The 27,762-nt window shown below is 34.2% G+C and overlaps 1 protein-coding gene across 6 annotated transcripts in view; it reads left to right on the forward strand.

The window, feature by feature from the left end:
• The window catches only part of SEMA3A (semaphorin 3A), a 530,580-nt gene that overhangs the window by 435,131 nt on the left and 67,687 nt on the right, over positions 1–27,762 (forward strand). For all 6 annotated transcript variants that reach the window (XM_063642072.1, XM_055283377.2, XM_063642071.1 and 3 more), the window contains one exon: positions 4,517–4,636. In XM_063642072.1, coding sequence (XP_063498142.1) covers positions 4,517–4,636 — 120 coding nt within the window. The remainder of the gene's footprint in view (positions 1–4,516; positions 4,637–27,762) is intronic.

Here is a 27,762-nt window from a genome sequence, read left to right on the forward strand (position 1 = left end):
AAATTGAAAGTGCCGTTTTCTGGCTATTTGGAACTACTATCGAGTTTGTATTGGGGTCAAGCAGCGTTGCAGAAGAAAATAAGGCATTTAAGTTTTAGGTCAGGTGTGAGTTGAAGAGGTTTTAAGTTTTTGAGAACACGGCTAAGGGAGAAGGAGGAGGAATAGAGAGTGGAAGTTTGCCCACAGTGAAGGAAGCAAGCCTAGAGAAAAGAGAGAGTAGAGACACAGAGGGAAGGGGTTCGGGGGTTCTTATCTTCCAGAAAAGCAGGAAAGCGGTTGGGGCACGGATATAAGGGGTTGGTGCGCAGAGATAAGAGGTCGGGGCGTGGAAATAAGGGATTGGGGCATAGAGATATAAGAGATTGGGGCATGGAAATAAGGGATTGGGGTGCAGAGATAGGTTGGGGTGCAGAAATAAGGGATTGGGGCGCAGAGATATAAGAGGTTGGGGTGTGGAAATAAGGGATTGGGGCGCAGAGATATGAGGTTGGGGTACTTGCCCATCCTCTAGAAAAGTGGGACTTGCTGCTCAGGGTGAAGGAGAAGGGGTTGGGGGTTTCTTGCCCCCCAGAAAGGCGGAGAAGGGGTAGAGACACAGAGAGAAGGGGTTGGGGTACTTGCCCCTTCCCCAGAAAAGTGGGACTTGCCGCTAAGGGTGAAGGACCAAGGCAGGTGTCCTTGCATGGTCTGACACCTCCGAAACGTGGGTGAATAATCAGAGAGGCATCCCTGCAATGATTAAACACCAAGGGAAGGCTGCCTTCCCAGTCTGTGACTGGCACCGGAGTTTTGGGTCCACAGATAAAAACTGTCTCCTTTGTCTCTACCAGAAAATGAAAGGAATTGAAATTAAAAGAAGGGAGAGATTGAAGTGTGGCACCAAGATTGAAAGAGAAAGAGAGGGATAGTGAGGGAGGTTGGAGAAGAGAGTAAAAAGAGGCCACTTACTGGATTTTAAATTGGTGAGATGTTTCTTGGGCTGGTCGGTCTGAGGAATCTGAGGTCGTAGGTGGATCTTTCTCATGGAGCAAAGAACAGGAGGACAGGGGATTGATCTCCCAAGGGAGGTCCCCCGCTCTGAGTCACGGCACCGAATTTCATGCGCATCTGTGTGAAGAGACAACCAAACAGGCTTTGTGTGAGCAACATGGTTGTTTATTTCACCTGGGTACAGGCGGGCTGAGTCTGAAAAGAGAGTCAGCCTGTAAATTTCTTATAGTCAGATATCTTTAGTTATTTCACAAAGCCACAGAATGTAAATGTTCAAGTTTATTAAATGGCATATACTCTGGGTTGATATTACATTTCTGCTTAATGAGAAATAAGAGAAGGTAGAATATACTACTGCCTATGTTTTTGGGCAAAACAGCAAAGATGTCATACCTTATCTAGAGCAATCATCATTGATAAGACTCCCCATAGAACTCTCACCAGGAAATCTGATCTAAGGCCTGGTGCAACTAAACAGTTACTGACATTGAGCATGGACAAGATGGGAATGTGCCCTTCATGGCCACTTAATCATCTGGTACCCTCCAGTTCAATAAAATCATCTAACTCTTGCCAAAAATAATATTCATATGGGAGGTAATTTCCTATAGCTGGAGGCAACTGGTGCCTAAACTACATACTTATTTTGGTTTATAAGTCACTTGTTTAATTCTCCTTTAGTGATAAATGGAGTAGCTCTTTTACTGAATACCTCTTCTACTTTTTCTGAAGGACCTTCTTACCTTTTGTGAACAGAGAAATAAAATATTATTTCTGCCTTTACATTAATTTGCATTGATTTTTGTCTTTCTAATATGAGGTTGGATAAAAAATGTTATAAAACAACCAAATGCAAGAGAGAGACAAACACCTTTTCTATCCAAGTAATAGGTTTTAGTTGTTGATTTTACTATTTCAACTGCTTCTTGAATAGACTTTAAATATAATAAACATCATAATTATGGATTTTCTTACCCTAAAGAAAGCTAAATGACAAGAATGATTGATTAATTACATTATTTACTCTAATATTTCCTATTAAACTTCCTGTTGGCATGGTCTGACTGAATCTTGATATTAAATTGCTCAGTTTTCATTTTTTAAATTATTCTATTTTTAGTTTTTTAACTGGTTTAGAGGCAAAGAGGTTCAACCAGTAATTTAATTTTTTTGATTTTTTTAAGGAAAGAAGAGACAAGGTATCTTCTCACAGGTGTTCCATCATGAAAATGTTTGATAATGCTAAATGACGAGTTAATGGGTGCAGGAAATCAACATGGCACATGGATACATATGTAACAAAACTGCACATTGTGCACATGTACCCTAAAACCCTAAAGTATAATAAAAAAAAAAAAAAAGAAGTAAAAAGGAAAAAAAAAAAAAAAAAAAAAAAAAGAAAATGTTTGAAATTTGCATGACCGTTTTATGATGTTTTGACAATACACTTTTAACTGAGACCCTCTTATTCACTCAGACCAATAACTATTCACCTGATGTTTAAAAATACATAATCTATTTGCTAATATTTTGGGAAAAAATTAGATATTACCCTTAATAAAAATGTCAAGGTGCTTGAATATTGGTTAATATTAAGGAGACAATAGGCATTTATGTATTTCAAGGTGGCTTTGAAATTTATACATAGATTATCATAACATTTTTGCATTTTCAGAAAAGGGCTATTTCTAAAAATAAAGGCATATTTTAGTGAGAGCAAGTCAGATTTACACTTGATATTTAAGTGAAGAGAGTATAAAGTGCTTTTGAATCCCAAAGACACCATGCTGTGACAATTTAGGATGACTTGCGAGAACAATTCACTTACTAATAATTTATATTCAATATATTATCTAACCATCATTTTTATTTATCTTGAGTCACAACAATCCAAAATGAAAGATCAAATTTTTAAACTCAGTTTTCAAGATAAGATTCATATCTATGGATGTTTGGAGTAATAATATGTTTATGTTGCTCAGTGACTTTCTCTGTGTAGCTATTCTCCACTGTTCTGGAGGGTCTCCAAAGTCAAGTCTATTCAGACATATAAGCGAGACAAAGGTTCTACCAAAGGAATTGCTTTGGTTTGGGCCACTATGAATATCAATTTTACATTGCAAAGCCCTTCTTTGCAAGTAAGAATTAGGTATGTGAACATATGGTAATGTTACACAAATGCTTAAGTTATAATTTATCTTTGCCCTCTTTATTATCTGCATATTTTCCAAATCAACAAATAAACATTAACCTATTCGATCAACAAGATAATATTAAGATATACTGTAATTGTCATGGATTATTTGAAGGAAATTGTATAACTTTTGTTGTTTTGTTTTCCAATAATTCACTGTATGTAGAAAGACAATTACATGTTTTCTGGAAGAGATAATACAAGGTCCTTTCTGTTTCCAAGAAAGAAAGAGTAATTTTTACAAACTTTGGTTTATTGAAAGGTGGTATGGTTTAGGGTAGAAGGCTTGGGATTAAACAGACCTGAGTTTGAACCTTCACCTTGACTTGCCATTAGCTGAGCAACCTTGAGTTTCTCGAGCTGTAAAATAGGGATAACATTATTTACATTATGAGATTGTTAATAGAACTAAATGAGATAACTTGAAAGTGTCAAGCCAGTGCCAACTGCCTGACAAACACAGAGGGAAATTCCGTAAATATTAACTTCTCTTTTACCCCCCTCTTGTCTTTTCCCTTCTATTCTTTACCGTCTGGTTATGATTCCTCCATTATTAAACTCTGACCTAGAGTTAATTCAATTTAAGTAGTAATGAGTCAAAAAGTGATGGAATCTTGCATTGGAGTGAATATGATCTGGGTTTGTCAAAATTCCTTCCTCTTAAAACACATTTCTGCTATATATGAGGCCATGTGGTTGACTTATTTTTGGACTGGTTGATAGCTTATAACAAATAAAAACACTTCTCCCACTAGATGTATTAAAAAAAAAAAGTAAGAAAAGAATTCTGGCAAGAAAAATATTAGTTAGTTCTAAATCATAGCAAAATCTCATTAATTCAGATCCCACTGAGAAAGAAGTCTATAAAAGATCTAATTGCCATTAGAATAAAAGCTATGAATAAGATTTTATAATGATACCTTACCTACGTTATAAGGATATTAGAACCATAGTAACTTTACACATATAAAAGCAAGTGATATGATAAATGTAGTTTCCATTTTGTGCGTTTGTCAGTGGTCATAGTAGAAAATAATAAAATTTTATGTTTTAGCAAGATTCACTGAATCAGACTTTATTCAGATTTTCTTAGTACTAGATAAGTAGTCATACACTAAATCATTGAATAAGTATTTGACAAAATACTTCCTTCAATAAGGACATATCCTTCAATAAGGATAAAAAATAAGTAACTGCATAATGATGCAGAGAGCATTTCAGTTTTCTTCTTAGCATGGTCACAACATGAAACTTGCATTTTGTTTGTTTGTTTTGTTTTGTTTTTGCCTTAATTGAATTAAAGAATGTGTATGTGGTTTTGTCACAACACAGATGGAGAATTATACTCTGGAACTGCAGCTGATTTTATGGGGCGAGACTTTGCTATCTTCCGAACTCTTGGGCACCACCACCCAATCAGGACAGAGCAGCATGATTCCAGGTGGCTCAATGGTAGGTGGTTTATGAAAGAACATAGACATGTAACATGTGTAACTATATTAAGTTACTGGAGAACTCTTTTACAGTACATGCAATATTACTTGAAATTTATTGTGCAGTTAAGCTAATGGTGGTGACCTCATGATGGTGGGTGTGAGAAAGTTTGGCAAAGAAAGAAAAGAGAGATTAAATATTCAGGAAAAGATTCATTTAGTGCCAACGTTGAAGTTTCTCAGTAGTTAGCTACGGAAAGAAAGATCTGGATCGGAGCTACGGAAGGGAGGAAATGGAAAAAGATAAGATGACTTACCAATTCTGTCTTATGGGGACACCACAACAAATCTTACAGTGTAGTAGTTTTTTTTTCCTTTACATCTCTTATTGTTTCCTTGAAAACATCATCTTATATACTAGTGAATGTCAAAAATTGAATGTTATTGCAGTGTGAATAACATATTAATAGTCTTTTCAAAATTTCAAAGGTCTTTTAAATCATAATTTCATTTGATTCACATTTAATCTTAATCATCCTAAAACCCCTCTCCCATTTTATAGGTTAGGATTATTATCTAATCTAGTACAAGAATGTTTAGAACAGAAACCCGGTTTTCTGAACTTCAGGCACTGACTTAACTACTTGATCAAGTAGATGCTTATTATTATTTATTACTATTACTCTCTTTTCTTTTTAGTATAGAAAATAATTTTGGCATAGCAGAAAATGTACAAAATGCATATACCTAAAATAAATAAATACTACTCTTATTCAAAATTTTAACTAAGCAATTCTTTTATATCCTTCTACCTAGAGTTCTTTTTTTTTTTTTTTTTGGTTAGTCATTTACAAATTCACCAAAAATTTTTATAAAGGTCCCTACTATATTAATCATGGTTGTTTTTATCGTTACTTAATTATCTATATTTATACCTACCTTCAATCTTAAAAAATAAAGCCACCCAATCTCCAATTATCCCTCCATGAATTTTTTCCTGCTTGTACATAACTCATTCATAAGAATGAAGCATGAAATTTTTCCTGGTTTTACATAATTCATTAATAAGAAAGAGGCTTATGGTTTATAGTCATGTTCTCAGTAAGATGACTGAATATCTCATTCTATGAACTTCTGCCACACTTGGTTTCCCTGCCTTATTCCAGGAACCCCAAAATTTAGTTCATCCCTTTTGTCTTCCATTAGTTATTAGAGAAAAGTCACAGGTCTACCTCTAGACCTCATTGAAATTCCAAGAGACCATGAGTTGTGTGACAACCTTTGTTCTGATCGATCCTATACTTCAAAGTGACTACTCAAAACATAAAACATACCTCAAATTACCTCAATCAGCATCTCTTCCCTCCTGTGACAGCATTTCTGAATGTCCTATAATTTTCCATGTAGTAGTGACAAAGACACGCTCCCTGCCTCCACATTTGACCCTTCAGCCTTGGCTTTTAATGGCATTGATGTTCTTTGGTTAATTTAGCCAATTTACATATCCTTTGCTATCTTTATCCCTTTTTCAGCACTGATTTCTTCCCCCAAGCTGAAATCTTACTTATCTCATGCAAAACTGTTCTCTCATGGTATGCCACAAAGTCCCAATATATCTAAGTTCATAGCCTGGTTAGGACTTGTTTCCTCAATGTTTCACTACCATTACTTTAAACCTGGCATTCATCCAATAATTACTTCCATGAAATTATTCCTCCAAAGGACACTAATGATTTTCTATTACTTTTTATTAATCTCTACTTTGACAATGTCTCCTGCAGTATTTACCATTAACTAGCCCATTCTTTTTAAATCTCTTCTCTTAGCTTCCCTTATTTCTTGCTCTCCCAAGTTTTCTCTAAATTTGGCATCACTTCTTCATTGTTTAAAATGCTAATGATGCCTAACATAATTGATGATTGCATACAAACACTGTGGTAATCAAAGGAGATTAGACATGTAGTCAAATGTTCCTCTGCCACCAGGGGTAGATGGGGTCTCACGGTACCTGGGTGACCATGTGAGAAATGTGATGCCTCACCAGGGAAATGAAAAGGTGCTGAGATGAAGAGAAGAGCATATGCAGAACTCCAAAAACCCAGGAGAATATTCTAGAGTATCCAATATAAATTATTAGACCTAGGATGTGTGCAGAGGCAAAATTAGTAGGAAAAAAACCTCAACATTGCTATCTGGTTAGTTCGCAAACTGAAATATTTGTGTGGGAGGGAAAATGTTTCTTTTTCTATTTAGAAAGAAGACTTTGATCTACTAAGTACCCTAAAGGGCATACAGGCTTTCTCTGTCCACGAGAAACAAAATCTCACTAGAAGATGGAATAACATAAAGGAGAGTATAGTATCCATTTCATTTTTATGGCCTTGGAGAAAAAAAGTCATCAAGTTAAAGCTGCTTTTATGCTGCACACTCACATGTTGACAGCTGAGTCTGAAGAATTTACACTGTGGGAAAACACAGTCATTGTCCACAGCTCTGTACTTCATCTCTGAAAATGTGTAGTTCATTTGAGAATTCAGTTATCAGTCTCTCAGCACTAAACGTGAGAACTGATTTTTCCAAATTAGCACAAAGGTTACATCTGACAGGGTGCAAAAAGCAGAACTGCTGCAAGATGGAAGATACAGATATGTTTGGGATAGAACCAAGGGACTCTGAATCACAAGCCTAGTGAAATTAAATACCATTACAGAATAAAATTGAAAACCTAATATTTACACATTCATGCATAAAATAAATGAGTTTTGAGGCATCAGCATAGACTACACAATCATTCATGTTCCAGAATTAACACATTGCTTTGCAAAGTGTTTTTTAAGGGTCTTCAGGATTATTAAAATTAATTTCACCATAGGACTTTATTTTTCTCAAATCAGTTCAACTCTTTTGGAAGAATCAGTTCACCTATTTTAGATGACTTATAATTTTTGTTCCTGGTAAGGAAAAGCAAACAACAAAACAGTTGTCTAAAATTGGAACTTGAAATATCTTGATTTTTTAAAATGGAATTTCACTACTTTCATATGATAATGCCAATAAATGTTTAAATTCAGTTTTAGCAGGAAAATTTAGGAATGAATAACACTTTCAGATTAAGAAACTTCAGACAATGGAATCTGTTGTGTATTTTACGTTTTAACATGTAATAACGTTCTTAAAACATCTTCATTAGTTGCGATAAACCCTAATTTAGAGTTTCTAAATGTTATAACAATTTTTTATTTCAGAAAATATACTGCTAGGGGTTTGGCATGATGTACCAAAATCCAGTATTTTTTTCTTGTACTACATAAATTCTGTCAGTATTATACGATTTCAAATTTCAATTCCAATTTCAGCTTAATGTGGAAATAAAGTAGAATTGTTTTGTGTATATTTATAGTAAGGAAACAAATAAGTTTATGCTGCTGTTATCATAATGATATCTTAACCCTTAGTATGAAAATACTACTACCTAATTATTGTCCATATTAACCATTCATTAGAGCAGTTAGATTACTAGCCCACATTTATTTTTCTTATTTGATGGAGACTGTTTTCCAATATTGTTTATGTCTTGGAGTAATAGTGGGATGATATATGATTTGGAAGAAAGACTATGTTTAGAATGAGGCAGGGTTTCACTTTACTTTGGCCCTTGCATTAATAAAATGAACAGAGGTACTACCTATCTCCTATAGTTGTTGTGGAAAAATGATCACATAATAATGTATAAAAAGCACTGAGCAAGTTCTTGGTACGTAGTAAGCACTTAATAAATGCTAATTATCTGGGTATCCTTTATCCCACTTCTTTTGGGTGGAGCACGCTTAGGAAGCTTGGCCTGACTCACTCTGTGAGTGATTATATTTGAGTCAGGGTGAAAGGGCAGCCAAAGTCGGGTTTAATATATGAAACCACATGGATCCCAAGGCCTGGGAAACACAAACAGACCAAATTACAATGCCTGGAGTGTGACGCCTTCCCACTCATTTCAGAAAGACCTGTTTTCTTTTAGTGGAATTTCCTAAAAGGATCGTGCCTGTAGATAGACTAACTCACTTGCTCTTTTTCTGTAATTGAAATGGTATGCAAGTCATCACTCCACTTCCTCTCACTTGTAATATTCATACCCTGATGGCCTGCCCTTATTGGAATCAGCATAGCTTCCTCTGTGGTCATGTACTAGGATATTTCGTACTCTCTTAAGATTCAAATTTCTCCACAACATGCGCTTTTAGAAAACTAGACCCAGTGACGAAACATATGACTGCAAATAAACTATGAATACACAAGTTAACATTACACGTTACCAGATACCCGATCTCAAATCACTTGTACAGCTCTTTTTATACACTATTTCAATCTTACTATCTTTGGAGACATAAAAAACGTCCGAGTATCCAATTGCATTTTCTTTAATAACTAAAACAGATCATCTAGTTTTGCATAATGTCAGACTTACGATTATGCCATTTTTGATTATTTCTTTGGCTTAAGCAAGTTAGTAATATTTTGCTGACCTTTGGGGAAAAAGCCCTCTATAAGCCTGTTTTATGGTTATTTGAGCAGATGAGTGTTAGAGAAGCTGAGTGATCATTCAGTTAAAACAACGGCAACAACAAAGTTCCTCTTAGTTTTTATAGTCAATGAAAGAAGAAAACAAGAATGCAGTATTTTAAAACGTTTCAATTATGTATTCTATGAGTAAGTAGTGTATGCATTAGCAAGCAATTCTGGAGTATCAATGTATAAAGTCACAGAAATAAAATGAGAATACTTAAGGTTATTTTCTTGAAATTATGCTGAAAATTTGAATATAGAAACTTTAGAATAATAGTTATGTCTATACCTAAACACAACTTAGTAGTTAAGTTTTGTTTTCTCAGGAATCTATTACTCAGAAACATTTTCATCCTAACAAATAATACACAGCCATTATAAATGTATCTTTTTAAACAATAAATATATACCATGAAATTATTCTACTCTCTAAATAATAATACATTTAATCAAATCACTACATACATCTTTTTTTCATAAAGAGCTAAAAGTTACCAAAATATACCATCACTTGATATCCTTTATCAAGGACATACTTTCTCTGTCACTTTTTGTCTAAGGAACATAATGACTTTTAGCGAGTTTTTTGAAATTACTAATGAGGAAATATGAATAAAGCTTTGGAATAAAAATTAACTCATTAATGGCAATATATTTGAAAACTGGTTTTATTTTTTCCAGGCTTCTAAGAAAAGCGACCTGAATAAAATTGTTCAAATTTGCCATTTGAATTTTTTTTAATGTTGGGCTAAAATGTACAACTCTCAGATGTGGCATATAGGCAGAAAATTTTGAATTTCTTAATTTGAAATTAACAGCTGATGAGAGTAGAAATCTAAGATTTAGAAGCATTATTATATTTTCTCAAGGTAATCCTGCTTTTTAAATGAAAGTTGATCAAAACATGAGACAATATATTGGACAATTCTTTATATCAAAGGCAGCTTCCTTTTTCCTCTTGTTTTTTTATTTTTTTCTCTCTTGTCTCACCATCAGTTTAATGAATACACAGCCTGTCTATACCAATTTCCTCTTCTAGAGTCACTACATTCAAAGCTTGGTGGGCCTCAATAGGGATTTACTGCTGACTGGGTAATCTGGGTTCCTGTGTGCAGTGACATCAAGCAAGAGATTTACCAAGAGAAGTGGATGCCATGACAATGCATGTAACCATGGTGTGACTGGCCTCCCTGACATGGCTCTCAAAAGCTTTCCCTCTGTGAAAACAGAAGCCTGTTTGCAAATTAATTAGTTTCTGGCGGCAGCTTGATTGTTGACCCAGAGTTTGTAGAGTGGAAAAACAATCAGATTAGTGTGCTCAGGGTAAAAGACCAGTGTGCACTTGCGTGTGGCTTGCTCAACTATTGAAGCTATGAATGGGGTGAAACAAATTCTATTCTGAGAAGCCCAGGCAGAGGTTAAGTGTGATGAGCCTAGAGCTCCCCAACAGCAGGGGCTGGGGAATTAAAGGATTTTACCCAGATCAAGCTGAATGATGGGAAGCAATGCCATTGAATTTTAATGGCATGGATAGTTTTGACCAGAAAAAAAAAAAAAAAAGCCACTTGTTATACCCTAATCACTCTGAGTGAAAGGAATGGGTTTACAGTATTATGAAATATTCAGTGTAGGTTTGATGCAAATACTTTCAGAATAGAAGATTTCAGAAACTTTCACAGTGGAAGATATTAATGGCAATATCTCAAAAGGTCATACAATATTTAAATTTTTTAAAGTTCCAAAATAACCTGCCTTTCCATGTTGATAAAATATGTGTTCATATATCTACTCTACTATTATATAAGATATAATTCTCAGATGCCCTAAAAAATGAATACTGAGACAGAGGGAAATGTTGACTTATGAGAATATATTTTCTCATATTTATTTTTACAAATATAAGTATAGATAATTATACCTAGAAATTGTGTCTGCAGGCTTAGCACAAATTCTGGATGCAATTTTTTTATTAAAATTTTTTTTAATAAAGTTATTGATTATACTTAATTTTATAAGATTGCATAACACTTTAAGCCATATATACATTTATTTTTAGATATAACTGATAGATTTCTCCCTAAATACAGCACTGATTACTATCACAATACTCTCCCATTCAAAAATCATTTATGTCTCTCAATTTACAAGCAAATTGAATCCAGATTCTGCTGCCTGTCAAGTCTTTTATCATGTAATCCTAAGTGACCTCTCCAATATGAAACTCTACCATACTCAAATCAAATAGAGCTGGTGGCCCTCAAATTTGCTATCTTTTTCATATAGCCTTACCATTTGCCCACGGGATTTTAAGTGTTTCCACCTTTGAACCCCAAGACCAGATAGATATATGTTTGTAGTTATCACAGGGCCTAACATCCAGCCTCTTACCCTAAGAAATATAAAATAAGAAACCAATTAATCTCTTCATGGGCCCTAAAGTTAATCTGCCTCAGTTTGTATCCCAGGTCCTCCATTTGTTACTTACGTGACTTTGGGAGTCATTTAAGTTATTTATATTTGCCACACATTTATGGTTTGTAAGAAAGGGTTAATAGTAATATCTCATACTGTTTTTCTGAGAATGCATGAGACAGTGTATATAGGGCAATTAGAACAATATCTGATAATATAGTAAATGCTCATGTTAACTGATTGCTGCTACTGTTACCTATATACACCTCTATGCAAAGTAGACAATACACATTTAGTAAATTGATACAACAAACAACTCTGAAATTTATGCTTGTCTTCCTTAAAATGTTGTCAAGCTATTTGGTTATGTTTTAATTGATAGCTACTATCATTATATGGGGAAATTAGTACATCATGAATATGTAATGTGTTTCTAGTAGTAGTTTTAGCTTTAGTATTAAAATCATAAAGCACATTGTGTTTTACAAAATTAGAAGATGAAACAATGAAATTATAGACAATAGCCAAGGCTAAATTGTAATGAAATGTGTTTCTGTACGTGTTAATTTATCTCTAGTAAGTACAATACTTATAACTTAATAAACTTAAATAATTAGGTTAATTCTCCATTAAATGTTTTTCAATAAAATGGTTAAGAAGACATTAACTGCATTTATGACTCTCCTGCTACATCACAGTTTAACATTTAAATTTTTCATGAGGGGTCATCAACTATAATCTTTGGGATTATTGTTAACAGCATGGAGTTTCTGGAGACCTACTGTCTGACTTCGGCAACTGTAAAGAGATCTCTTTGTGATCTAGTGTAAGCTCTCTGTGATCAATTTCTCCTTTTCAAATGAGAATAACTGCAGTTTCTCTCTCATTTGATTGCTATGAGAATCACCTATGAATTAATTTATGTGATGCATTTGGAAAAATAACTACTACAAAAATAAAAAAATTCAATTGATGTTGCCCTAATATTGTGTAAGAATTTTAATGAATGGAACAATTAAAATACATAAATATACCGAGTTGCTAAAAATGTAGTAAAATGCACAGTCTCATTAAACTGTGCAGCCACATATTTCTAGGATAGCAATCAAAGTGGTGTAGGGAAAACAAGACCAGATGAAATGATAGTGATCTATGTCCTTTCCTTAGACTGAATCTATACATACAGGAATTCTTGCCTAATGGTGTCTGCTCATTTTGATGAAAATAAATCGACTCTGCTTCCATAAAAAGAAAAAGCATTTTTCTCATATTAGTGACATCCTATTGCTAAGTTACTTACACATGACAAAAAGGCATGAAAAATGTTCTAAGCTTCATATATCAACTAAAAATATTATTCAGGTAAAGGGTCTTTAAAAATGTTTCCCCAATAATACTGGTAAGGAAGATGTGTATGTAGATGGCCTTAAACATTTTCAAGGTAGAAATATATGGGTTACTACGTGACTAAAGAAATTAGACAAGAGAATATCAAAGTCCTTGTTCTCAGCCATATATCAGTTTCCTATGGTACTTTCTTATTATCACATACATTTTGCATTTTAAGTTGTATACCGTTATATATTTGTTACTGTTATTATTTTAAAAATCTATTCAAAAATATACTTTTAAAATGAATCATAATTTGTTTCTAGTAGTAATTTTATAAACTAATATGAGTGCGGTTTTGTCATTAGAAGTATGGTTTTTATTACTTTGCTTGAAGATTTGCTAAATTTTAATTATTGTTGGATTTAACATAGGCTAATAGCATAAGACACTCATCAAAAATGTAACTTTTCAATGTGTTTACAAATTTGTCTGAATTATTATAAATCCAAATAATAATCTCTACAAATAATTTAAAAATTAGGCAGGAATGGTGGCATGCACCTGTAGTCCCAGTTACTTGGGAGGCTGAGGTGGGAGGATCACCTGATCCTGGGAGGTCAAGGCTGCAGTGAGCCATGATCATGCCACTGCACTCGAGCCTAGGTGACAGAGCCAGACCATGTCTCAAACAACAACAACAACAAATAAACAAAAGATGCCGGGGCTTTGAGATCACAGAGAGCTTTCCCATACATTTGTAAGGGTATTTATGGAAAACTGGTGTTGCTATTCTCATTGTTTAATTGGAATTATTACATATTCTCTAGGGTAGGAAAATAGGTAATCCTTAAGATAAAACAAAATTGAAAAAAAGAAAAAAAAACTTAGCTGTTTGGAAGGAATTTGCAAAGAATGTTGAAGGAGAGGAAGGAAGAAAGGGAAAAAAGAAAATAATTCCTAATGGTTAATAATAATTTCCTGATGAGATTTTTGTCATTACTTGATTATAAAAACGTGTATCATCTTAATAAAATCAATGACATCAACAAACTGAAATAAATATCCCAAAACTTTACCATAAAGTCTCCTATCCAAAGGCTTAACTCTCAATTTTATAATGCAAGTTACAGGTGATACATACTTAAGGACTTTTTTATAGGCTCAAAACATTAAAAAATGTTACTGGAACATATATTAATTCCTAAGAATACTCAGATTACCATTTTATATCTGACCATATGGTTGTCCCTAAAAACAATTAAGATACTATGTAATATAATATGATAGAGGTAAAATAGCTACATTATTAATGAGAAGTTAAGACTAGGTATTTTCCTACAGAGATAAAACTATTCATTTCAGTTACTGTTTATCAATTTGTTTCTTTTTAAAATTTTGATTTTCAGTAAATATTTTTATATTCTCAAGTCTGGTCTCTTCTCTTCTCATTCAACAATGTTTCTATTTACCTGTAGAAAATTTAGGTTTCTAAATCACCCCAGTTACACAGAATGTTATTCTCTTCTCATTTCCCTGCTACTGATATAAGTCCTCCTAGAATCACTGATAATAACAAAGTGTATGAACTACATTTGGTAGCTACCAATATATACTTTGGTAACTTCCATTTTTTTTACATGCAAATAGCATCCACTAGGTTCAAGGAACTGTTATAAGAAACAAAATTAAGTGAAAACCCTGGCTTCCAGGATAAAACTATAGTACTTTTTATCTAATGAAAAACCCTAGAAGTCTTAATACATCTATAGGATCATATTCATATATTTCCAAAATGTCTTTATAGCTCAAAACCATCGTTTAACCCATAGAGTAAGGGAGGAGTTACTATCCATCTTCCTTTAGATTAAACAAATTTTTGGATCCCATTGATTTTCAGGCTCTCAATCTAGTATCACAACTACAGACTGGAGATTTCACTATAAAATGAAAGCAGGACATGACAACTTATGAGCCAGGCATTCCTTTGTCTAAATATATCCAGTCTTCTCTTAGAAAGCATGTGTACAAGAGAGTCCAAAACAACAAGAAATTGGAAATTATTGTTTTAAGTTTTGAAGAAAAGGACGGGAATCAGTTGGAACCAGAAAAACTGTATATTATTTCTAGATTATATGATTGTAGATTTTTAAATTATGTTATCTCAGTGACAAATGTCCCTAACTATAAGTAAATTGTGAACAGGAATCATAGAAAAAATAATGAGATGAAAAATAGATTGGTGTTTAGAAAGAAGTAATCAGAGAGTGGGGAGAAACCAGAAACAGTATTCTTTTCTATTCAGTAGAAGCTTGATAACTGACACCCTGGACTATCATCACAGTAAAATAAGGTCTCTTCAGCTAGTCTCTTCACTTTAAAAGCCACACGTAAAATGTTAATTAATAGGAATAATCATGGTTCTTGATCCAGACATTTTTCTCAGAGGTAAGGGGTTTTGTTTCGCTTTAAGATTTTTTTCTTTGATTATTTAAAGGAATGAATAAATAGGAACTTAAAAAATACATGGTCTGAAAAATTTTCTTAAGTAATTTTTTTATCTTAATGAAAAACATAATATTCTTACAATATGGACAATAAATATTTAACACGTTATTTGCTAGAGAATTTTTACATACCAGTAATTTTACTGCCTTCCTATTTTATGATTAAAGAAATAAAACGCAGTCATTTCCCAATTTCTTTGGTTTTTACTCTATAAATGTGTAAATTGTGTTTGTTGGCATATTTTTTAAATTGCCTTTCTATTTACATAAAATCTCTGAGCATTTTCATTGGTCTCAGTAAGATCTGGAGGCGTATTTTTCAAAAGATGGGGAAATATATTTTCTTTGTTGTTTTTAACTAATAAATATATGTGTAACATGTCTTATAGATGGTCTAATAATTTTATTCTAATTAATATCTAATTATAGAAAACTCAGCATTGTCCAGGAATAATGACTCTAGGTCTTTTCTAATAGTTATTTTATGAGAAAAGGTAGAAAATAGTAGTTCCACTAGAAAGTAAACCTAACTTAAATTTAATTTATAAAGATATTGGAAACTGTGCTAATAAAATAAAATGAGAGGAACCATGTGCTTATTCAAAAGAAAGTTGGATGTATCAGATTAGTTTAGAAAAACCTTTACGAGTCTTGATGAGGTACCTACACAAACAACTCCATATGAGCACTCCAGGGAAAAAAAACAAACAAACAAACAAAAAAACAGGAAATAGGATTAATGGACTGCCTGCACTGAACAAAGACCAATAATACTTCATTATAGTCATAAGCAGCAATTTAGAACTGTACCCACCAAATTGTAGGTGTCGTGACATTGGTGTTATTACACTGAGTATTTGAAAGTTTATCATTAAAAGCAATATTTGAAAAATTGGCAGTCTTACAGAAGTAAATATTTGAAATAATCATGAACAACAGAGAGCCTATATTTGTATTGTATTTTATTATCTTCAAAGTGCTATCTACAAGATCACTTCCAAACTGTAGATAATCAAATTAAGTAATCTGCAAAAAGTTAGTTGTAAACTGATATTTAGTGATAACTGAGATTAATTTTACCGTTAATTTTATGAAATTAATTTTATCATGTTAAAAATTTACATATTTCTGCAATTTGCAAAATATTTATATGTAAGGAATGTTTGTCGAGTCAGATATATACTGTTCCAAGATAAGATAAAAGAGCATACCAGGCCAGGCGCAGTGGCTCATGCCTGTAATCTCAGTAATTTGGGAGGCCGAGGCAGGCGGATCCCTTGAGATCAGTGGTTCGAGACCAGCCTAGCCAACATGATGAGACCCTGTCTCTACTAAAAATACGAAAATCAGCCAGGTGTGGTAATATGTGCCTATGGTCCCAGCTACTTGGGAGGCTGAGGCAGGAGAATCACTTGAACCTGGGAAGTGAAAGTGACAGTGAGCTGAGATCACGCCAGGGAACTCCAGCCTAGATGACAGAGTGAAACTCTGCCTAGGAAAAAATAAAATAAAATAAAAACAAAAAATTGCCAAAGTTGAAGGATTCTATCATACCGTAGTTCACAAACCAAAGATTTGTGTTATTTATACATAGTTAAAATCAGTGAAAACTTAGCTTGTATAGACCCTTGCTACTATGTGTGTGGCCCTTGAACTAAAAGGATGTGCATCCATGGGATCTTGTTCAAAATGTGGATTCTTAGGGCCCACCCAGTTCTATTGAATGAGAATCTGTACCTATCAAGAGCCCACATTAAAATTTGAGAAGGACTCAACTACCAAAGTATATTATACTTTTGATTATTGGAAGTGACATAAAAGTGGTTTTTGTTCCCTTCTACCTGAATAGATTATTTTATATTCCTACTTTTAGCACAAAATAATGTGTATGACAGGGCAGATGTGTTATTATTTAGATTCAATTTTACTGCTCATTTGTGATCTAATTCAAATTTGGCGATTTAAGAGGGCTAAATTCTTTGTCCATCTCAAATTAGTGGCTTATTCCATTTTAGCTGAGAAGATAAAAACATAGGCTAAGTGTATTCTTTGAACAGGTACGTTGGATTTTCAAGCAACAATGAAAGCCCATCTAACACTGCTCGAACCATTTCACTGAGACAGTGTCAGATTAATACAGCTGCTAGCACTATTACAAATTTTTGCTTTTAAATTTTTCTTTTTTTAAAAAAAATGCTCTTTATGATAGCCTAAAAATTTTCCATAATTACATATTAAGAATTTTAAAAATATGTAGTAGAGGTCGTGACTTTTGGGTTTCAAGAAAAGTCTCAAAGTACAGTGGTTTAAAACAGTTGTTTTCAGAAGAGGTTATTATGAATTAACTGTCTTTAACTGGAACCACACAAAGACTAATGGTGTATTTTAAATAATAAATAGAGTTATAAATCAGCCAATAGTATTTACGATATGTAGTAATTTGCAATTTTTTTGCCTGTAAACATCTTTTTGTCAGAAGCTCTCAGTAAAGAAAAACAAGGAAGATTTTTAGTGCAAAACAACTTAAAACTCAAATATGAAACCACAAATTATACAACTTATGTTACAACTTTAAATTTTATGTCATAACCTTAAACTTTAAATTATAGCTATGTGATATGATTTATAGAAATAAAATATCACTTCCCCAATATAAAAAGAACTCTTCAAATTCATGTAAATATAACAACTTTTGTACTATTTAGTTCACCAAGATAGGATACTAAACAAATAAATAATAATTATTTATTTTCAGTATATTATGATTAGAAAAGTTCAAAAAACATGGTAGTTAATGTTAAATTTGAATTCTTATTTCTTAAAGGATAATAAGATCTTTCAGATTAAACAGAATGTGTGATAAGAATTGTTTTGCACGAATTCTAATTACTTAGAAAATTATGCTATAAATTATCTGCTTTTCTGCCTTGAATTTCCTTCTTCATATAATTAGGCATTTTCAAGAATCAAAACTATTATTGTCTCTTATGAACAAAAGCCATAGAAACTGCTAATTATATTGCAGTTAAACATGTTATTCTTCTTTGTAGAGATCCTGAATTTCTGGTGTTTTTGAGAACATTTTTTGACCATGAAATAATAGAAGTGCTGAAGCTCCTCTTGTGTAGCAATCAGTATAATTAGGTTCTATCTATAATCACATTCATATTATTAAAAAGTTGCCATGGTCTGTGTCAAATAAAAATTGACCTAAATCTTTCCTGGTCCCTAACTCATTATTTTATTTTAAGAATCAGGCCACATTCTTATAGACGATATCTCCCTTTCACTAGACCCCTAGGGACTAATCAGGGGCAACTTGGAGGACAAGCCACGCTGCCAATGCCATCCTCTAATGAGCACTTGAACTCCTAGCATGCCCTAGGAAACAGGTGGCCATCAAAACAAACTTTCTCCATTTTGCATAAAATTAACTTTTTATTTCACTGTGTAAATGTTTTGTATTCAACAATTTTTGACAAAGTAAGTTTTATGATTATTTGACAATTTTTTTTATTTTGAATAAAGCAGTTACTGGAATTCACAAATACCAATGTTTTTATCTGTAGATTCTGACCTATTTTTCAGAGGAAAGAAAGTAAGCATAAATTAAGTATCTGCTTGTATTTTAGGACACTTTATTTTTTGTTTTTTTGAGATGGAGTTTCACTCTTGTTGCCCAGGCTGGAGTGCAATGCTGCAATCTCAGCTAACCACAACCTCCACCTCCTAGGTTCAAGCAGTTCTCCTGCCTCAGCCTCCCGAGTAGCTGAGATTACAGGCATGCACCACCACACCCGGCTGATTTTTTTGTATTTTTAGTAGAGACGGGGTTTCTCCATGTTGGTCAGGCTAGTCTCGAACTCCCGACCTCAGGTGATCCACTCACCTCAGCCTCCCAAAGTGCTGGGATTACAGGCATGAGCTACCGCACCCGGCCAGGACACTTTAATACAAAAAACATTGTTATTATTACGTATTTGCTTTTGTTTTTCCATTGCTTAGTGGTTTTGTTTGTTTGGTTTTTGACCATGTTTATTGTCAATCAGTTTATCTTTGACTCATGTATAGAATATGTGGGTAAGAAAATTATATGAAACCTTTAAAAAACGTTTTAGAGCATAGACAAAGATGAAAAAGACTTTCAAGTCATCCAACTTACATGAGGTTGTAATATCACCAATAAAAATACTGGACAGGGCCAGATACGGTGGCTTACACCTGTAATCCCAGCAATTTGGGAGGCCGAGGCAGGTGGATCACAAGGTCAGCAGATCGAGACCATCCTGGCCAATATGGTGAAACCTTGTCTCTACTAGAATACAAAAAACTAGCGAGGCATGGTGGCACACACCTGTAGTCCCAGCTACTCCGGAGGCTCAGGCATGAGAATTGCTTGAATCCGTGAGGCGGAGGTTGTAGTGAGCCGAGATGGCACCACTGCACTCCAGCCTGGTGACAGAGCAAGATTCCATCTCAAAAAAAAAAAAAAAAAAAAAACTGGATTAAAAAGTAAAACTAGAAGCAAATATATTTGTGAATATCCAAATATTCCAAATAAAATTATACAATCCTATTAAAGAATTTTCTTAGCTCAGTTCATTAACTTATTATTTAAAATGAAATACGTGCTTTCCCCAGTACAGTGTTAAAAATTAGATAAAATCATTGTTTTTCTGATGAATTTAAATATGTTAGCTAGGAGAAGAAGAAAATGTTCTTAACATAATGAAGAAAGGGTTGAATCCCAATTAAAGTTCTTAATGGATAAAAATACATTATTCAAGGAATCTGTTATTATAATTGTTCTTTGAAAAACATATATGTGTATATGAGATGCATCTTAAACTTATCTAGACTCCTTATTTTAAACATAACCAATGAGTGAGATATGACTGTGGATTGCAGAAAGAGTTGAAAGGAAGAATTGGTATATTTTTCTTCTTTCTCAGAGAGATTTTAATCATGCCTGTACTATATCTTTTTGGTGTGTTCAATTTTTTTTTAGCTCCTGCTGAAGCACTGAAACTTTTAAAAAAATAAATCACACACACTTAAATGTACTTGTTTCATCTCATTTAATAAAGCAGAGTAAGCATACTGTCTAAAAACTTGATGAACTTCCTGGCAAAGGGAAGAAAAACGTGCTCTAATTTAAAAATGAGGTAGGTTAGGAAATACCATGTTTCTTGAATCACTACCAATTTTCCCTTTAAAGAGAAGGTTTTAGTGTGAAGTCATTGATTAAGTAAAATCATATAAATTACTTGCTATGACAGAGCAAAGGCTTTCTAAATAGAAAGTTCTATATTATTTCGCTGTAGGATATGAAGGTTTGCTGCCTTGGTTGACTTCATCCAAGTTCAAAAGTTGTTTTTAATTGCATTGTAGAAAAATGTTTTAATTACTTCTTGAACATGAGCCACACTGAGAGGATAATTTTGTTTTTAAAGAGAAGTGTGTTTTTATTTATATTCCACTTAATTTTCTTTTATATTGACATGTCTTGCGTTGACAATGTAAAAAGATAATCATTTTTTCCTCCAAATCTTTTCAATTTTATAGAAACTCATTAAAAACATCTGTTTTGTCTTCATGTCTTTAAATGTAATCAAGGTCAATATCCAAATTACTGCTTTCTAAAATTGTGTGTGTGTGTATGTGGAAGGGATATGTGTACAAATGTGTAACCTTACGAGATAATAAAAAAAATTGCTCCTAGAGATTATTTACTGAATCAAATTATATCAGATATTCTCAAATGACAAGAGCATCTAATCTAATCACACACTAGGTTTATACCTAATGTAATTCAAAAGCATAATGTAAATTATGAAAGGACAGTTGATGATGATGGATGAATACATTTACACTATGAATTTATTTATCGAAGACCTAATGCAAAGAAGCATCTGTAAATATGGCAGCTTCCTGCAGTTAAGAGGGAATAAATAACCAAATATTATAGAAATGCCTATAAACATTATAGTTAAAGTAGCTAGATTAATCAAAACACATTGAAATCCTTCAAATCCATATTTAACATTATAAGATACAAACCTCTAAATCATTATTTGTAGTGAACTTGTAAATAACAAGATACTATATGCAACTTTCGCAATCTGCAATGGACAAAAAGCACTGTAAAAATCTTTTTTAAAGGCTCATAATTATGTCATTCCACATTGAAATATTGAAGAATTGTCTCTTAAACAGTCATTAGAAAACACCACATACTTACAAGATAAAAGAGTTTAAGCATAGGTCACAATTTAGTAGATAATAATTATCAAATCATGATATAAAATAACAAAAAAGTTATATAAACTTTGATATATCCATTTAGTCTAAATTAGATTAATATGCCCAGCACTTTCCTTGAAACATGTTTTGTGCTCAGCACTATATTCCTGCAATTCAATTTGAGGCATTCATTCACCATGGTAGAAAAGTTATTCTAAGATATCAGGATGGGAATCAATCAATCAATAATATAGAAATACAAAGTTGAAAGGTGACACAATTAATTGTCTTAGAAAATAAACCTTATAGTCAGGCGCAGTGGCTCTCATCTGTAATCCCAGCACTTTGGGAGGCCGAGGTGGGCAGATCATGAGGTCAGGAGATTGAGACCATCCTGGCTGACATGGTGAAACCCCATCTCAGCCGGGCACGGTGGCTCACGCTTGTAATCCCAGCACTTTGGGAGGCCGAGGCGGGCGGATCACGAGGTCAGGAGATCGAGACCACGGTGAAACCCCATCTCTACTAAAAATACAAAAAATTAGCCGGGCGAGGTGGCGGGCGCCTGTAGTCCCAGCTACTCGGGAGGCTGAGGTGGGAGAATGGCGTGAACCCGGGAGGCGGAGCTTGCAGTGAACGGAGATCGCGCCACTGCACTCCAGCCTGGGCGACAGAGCGAGACTCCGTCTCAAAAAAAAAAAGAAAAAAAAAAAAAAAAAGAAACCCCGTCTCTACTAAAAATACAAAAAAATAAAAATAAAAATTAGCAGGAGGTGATGGCACATGCCTGTAGTCCCAGCTACTCGGGAGGCTGAGGCAGGAGAATCACGTGAACCCCGGTGGCAGAGGTTTCAGTCAGCTGAGATCGTGCCACTGCACTCCAGCCTGGGCAACAGAGTGAGACTGCATCTCTAAATAAATAAATAAAACAAACAAACTTTATCATGCATTTAATTTTCAAAAGTAATTCTATAGCATATAGCCAGTTACATTATAAAAAATTTTCCATTGAATTATAAAATGTTAAAGACCATAATGTTTAAGTAAAAACAACATACTTTGTTGATTTTGTTCCAGTTTAAGGATAAGTGTGAACCATTAGGATAATGACAGTACTAGTAAAAGAAACTAAATGATATCATTTATCACCCATTATAATTATTGTATTTACATATTGTATTTTCTTAGTTTTGCCTTAATCCTTATATTCATCTAAGTTCACCTTTGCTGAATGTTAAAAACAAATGCTACTTTTTTATTTTTGGGAAGCATAAAAGTATTTTTCTAATATTTTGATATGAAAAATTTCAAATACAGGAAAGTTAAAATAATTTTACAGCTATAAACCTTTGTCTTCCACCTAGATTCTATAAATTTACAACTTACTACAATGTATCATGTATCTCTCCAATCACTCCTCTCTCCATTCATCAATCATCTTTCTTTTTATTAAGGCAAAGTAGCTTCGGACATCAGTACACCCTTCTTACGTGATTAATAATGATATGTCTTCCACTTCAATTTGCAGAAAGAATACTTGTATTTTGATGACGTCAATGACACACTTTTAGAAAATGATTTTTGGTGGTAAACACATTTCTTAATAATGAAGCAGAAGTAATCAACCATGGGATAACAATAAAGATAGATATTTCACAATAGTATGTTGTTCTAAGTCCAGGTGTATGAGCTCTATTATCTTTATAATGTCTCCAAATTCTCACTTTATGAGTGAGAACTCAAGACAGAGATGTTAACTTGCTCATGGTCACACAGTAACTAAGTGGTGGAGCTAAACTGGATACTGTGACAGCTTCTTAACACTGCCATCATCTCCATGAAGGCAGTTTATAAACCATACGCCAATTATGTAAGTATATATAATAGTGTCTGTTTGAGTTCGAGTAACCAAGTATCCTAAAGTGTAATACATTGTTAGGAACTACAGAGGATTCAAACATGAATGGCAAACTCTAACTAAAAACAAACAAACAAACAACTTAGTGAAATAGAAACCCAGATTTGTATTGCTCTAAAGAATAAACTAGTGCTGGTTGGCCCGTAACTCATTGAAAATCAAACAAAATACTGTATTATAAAAATGCAGAAGAGAAATTTCCACCTGACAAATTTAGAGAAAGGACTTGTGAAATATATTTGAAAATGGTCTTGAAAAATTGTCATGATTCTTGTTAAAGGAATTGTCATGAATAAAGTAAGAATAAAAGTTGTGGGAATCCCAAGTGGTAAGATAGGAGGATACAAGGAAATTCAACTGGGAGCAAGCCTAGAATTCGGTATATCCAGGGGCTAGGTAGCAGAGACATTGCATGTCTTTTAAAGGCATCTGAATTTGCTTGGTCAATGAAAAACCATTAAAAATTGTGTATATTTAGAGATATACCTTGTAAATATTGTAAAATATTGATTTGGAAGAAGATTATTTAAAGCAGTGGTCCATTTTTTATAGGTACACACACATAATTTTGCTTGCAGTTTCTTTTTTTTAACTTTTGTTTTAGGTTTGGGGGTACATGTGAAGGTTAGCTGTATAGGCAAACTCGTGTCACAGGGATTTGTTGTACAGATTATTTCATCACTCAGGTATTGAGCCTAGTACCCAATAGTTATTTTTTTCTGCTCCTCTCCCTTTTCCGACCCTCCACCCTCAAGTAGAGTCCAGTGTCTGTTGTTCCCTTCTTTGTGTTCATAAGTGGTTACCATTTAGCTGCCTCTTATAAGTGAGAACATGCAGTGTTTGGTTTTCTGTTCCTGTGTTAGTTTGCTAAGGATAAGAGCCTCTGGCCCCATCCATGTTCCTACAAAAGACACGATCTCATTCTTTTTTATGGCTGCATAGTATTCCATGGTGTACATGTACTAATTACATTTTTTAATTCAGTCTGTCATTGATGGGCATTTAGGTTGATTCCATGTCTTTGCTATTGTGAACAGTGCTACAAAAAAACATTCGTGTGCATGTGTCTTTATGGTACAATGATTTATATTCCTCTTGGTATATACCTAGTAATGGTTTTGCTGGGTTGCATGGTAGTTCAAAGTAGGGGACTCATTCGAGAGGTCACATCAATACTTTAGGAGAGAGATGAGAAGACTTTAAATAGAAAACAAATAAATAAGGGAAAAATATTCTAAAAATTATTAGTAGAGAATTGGTAGTAATTGCCAGTTAAATAGATATGGGAGATAAAACTGAAAAGATGAAAGTGGAAAAACATTTTCCCCTCAAAGGCAGGGTTGAATAAGAGATAGAAGGTACCTAATTTGCCTTAAGATACAGAGTTGAGGGCACTCCACACCACAATGATGTTCATGATGACTTCATGTATTTATGCTTGTAAGTCCAATATCCCAAAGCCTTTCACTTCTTCTTCGGTCATTTGCCTTTATGAGGAAAACTACGAACCATTGCTTTTGGTTATGAGCATTTAGTTCAAATAGCCTCATTTTGTAGTGGTAGAAGGTAGCAAGCTTTCCCACTATTCTCTTGATTAATGATTAAAAAGTATATTAAAATAGTAAATCAAATAACCAAATAGTGTAGAAGTACGTGCAACTTAGAGACATATTGCAAATTACATAGGTGCAAACACTCCATGTAGCTTGAGACAGTAGAAGGAACTCGGCTCTTGTTATGCCCTGGCTCTGCCAGTTACTAGTTTGTACCTTGAACATTCGCTGGGTCTTAATCCCAGGATTTCTTTCTGGGGTATGTGTGGATTAGATAATGCAGATAGTACAGAAGGAAAAGGTGCAATAAACAGTACCTATTATTTTCACTTGCCTTCTGTGTTTATCTTTCATTCTAATCAGCCCTTCTCTCTCTCCTGATGTGACTTATCTTGAACTTTTCTTGGGGTTAAACTATCCCAAAGGCTATTCACAGTTTCCTAGCCAGCTAGCATCAGAAGTTTTTCCAGGCCTGTTCCTTGGCAGCCAGAAGTTTTTCTATTCCACAGCCAAAAATGATATATCTCCTCTGCTTAGGCTGTTAGCTAAGAATGTGAGATGACCTTATGTTGCATTCCCTGCATTCTTAATGTGCTGAAAGTTCCCATTCATGGTCTATTGATTCTTTGGGGCTTTTGTTTTCTGTATGTTGTGGCATAGCTTAAAAGGAAAGAAACCAGTCACTGTGGCTGCCATCCTGGTGTGCTGGCAGTCATCTGGTCATAATTATTCCCCATTACCAATTTCCAAGCTAGTTTCTTTGTAAATATTTTGAAGCCTGAGGCTGTGATATTGGAAATATTAATATAGTTTTATAATTTACATAATTTATAATTAGTCTTTGTTCATCTTAGTTGTCTTTAACAGGTTTTTAGAATCCTTATCAGCTATCAACTTGCTTCCACTGGTAATCTAAGTTTATGTTACCATTATTTATATTTATTTATTTATTCATTCATTCATTCATTCATTCATTCATTTAAAGACAGAGTCTCACTTTGTCACCCAGGCTGGAGTGCAGTGGCACCATCTTGGCTCACTGCAACCTCCACCTCCTGAGTTCAAGAGATTCTCTTGCCTCAGCCTCCCAAGTAACTGGGTCCACAGGCGCCCACCACCATGCCTGGCTACTTTTTGTGTTTTAGCAGAGACGGAGTTTCACCATATTGGCCAGGCTGGTCTCGAACTCCTCACCTCAAGTGATCCGCCTGCCTCGGCCTCCTAAAGTGCTGGGATTACAGACATGAGCCACTGTGCCTGATCTTATGTTACCGTTAACTTTTAAACATATATTTTTATACAATATTTCACAAAGTTTTAAAAACTATGTTGTAAAATAATAACAGCTAGCAATTTTGAAGACCAATAATATGCTTGTCATTGGCAGATAGATAGATGTATATGTATTCCCTAATTAATTCTCCCAACACTCCTCAAAGATATGTACTTTCTGATAGTAAAGTAACTGAGGCTAGTTGATATTTTTTTCTTTTTTCTTTTATTGTGGGGGGTGTGGGGTGTGGAGGGACAGTCTCCTCTGTTGCCCAGGCTAGAGTGCAGTGGTGCGATCTCAGCACAAAGCAACCTCCGCCTCCTGGGTTCAAGCAATTCTCGTGCCTCAGCCTCCCAAGTAGCTGGGATTATAGGTGTGTGCCACCATACCTGTCTAATTTTTTTTGTATTTTTAGAGACGAGGTTTCATAATGTTGACCAGGCTGGTCTCAACGTACTGGCCTCTATTGATTCAGCCGCCTCGGCCTCCCCATGGTGCTGGGATTACAGGCGTGAGCCACCGCACCCGGCCAACTTGATATTTTTGAAGTAACAAATCTAGTGACTGGGGTTAGCCTAATTTCTACCCATTTTCTCTTAATCCTATCACAGAACAGTTTTTATATAAGTACAGTGAAGGAAAAACTTGCTTCTTTTTTTTTATTATTCTTATTATACTGTAAGTTTTAGGGTACACGTGCACAATGTGCAGGTTTGTTACATATGTAACCATGTGCCATGTTGGTGTACTGCACCCATTAACTCGTCATTTAGCATTAGGTATATCTCCTAATGCTGTCCCTCCCCCCTCCCCCCACCCCACAACAGTCCCCGGAGTGTGATGTTCCCCTTCCTGTGTCGATGTGTTCTCATCATTCAATTCCCACCTATGAGTGAGAACATGCAGTGTTTGATTTTTTGTCCTTGAGATAGTTTACTCAGAATGATGGTTTCCAGTTTCATCCATGTCCCTACAAAGGACATGAACTCATCATTTTTTAAGGCTGCATAGTATTCCATGGTGTATATGTACCACATTTTCTTAATCCAGTCTATCGTTGTTGGACATTTGGATTGGTTCCAAGTCTTTGCTATTGTGAATAGTGCCGCAATAAACATACGTGTGCATGTGACTTTATAGCAGCATGATTTATAGTCCTTTGGGTATATACAGAGTAATGAGATGGCTGGGTCAAATGGTATTTCTAGTTCTAGATCCCTAAGGAATCGCCATAATGACTTCCACAATGGTTGAGCTAGTTTACAGTCCCACCAACAGTGTAAAAGTGTTCCTGTTTCTCCACATCCTCTCCAGCACCTGTTGTTTCCTGACTTTTTAATGATTGCCATT

The sequence above is a fragment of the Symphalangus syndactylus genome, chromosome 6 (assembly GCF_028878055.3).
Source record: "Symphalangus syndactylus isolate Jambi chromosome 6, NHGRI_mSymSyn1-v2.1_pri, whole genome shotgun sequence".
Lineage (NCBI taxonomy): Eukaryota > Metazoa > Chordata > Mammalia > Primates > Hylobatidae > Symphalangus > Symphalangus syndactylus.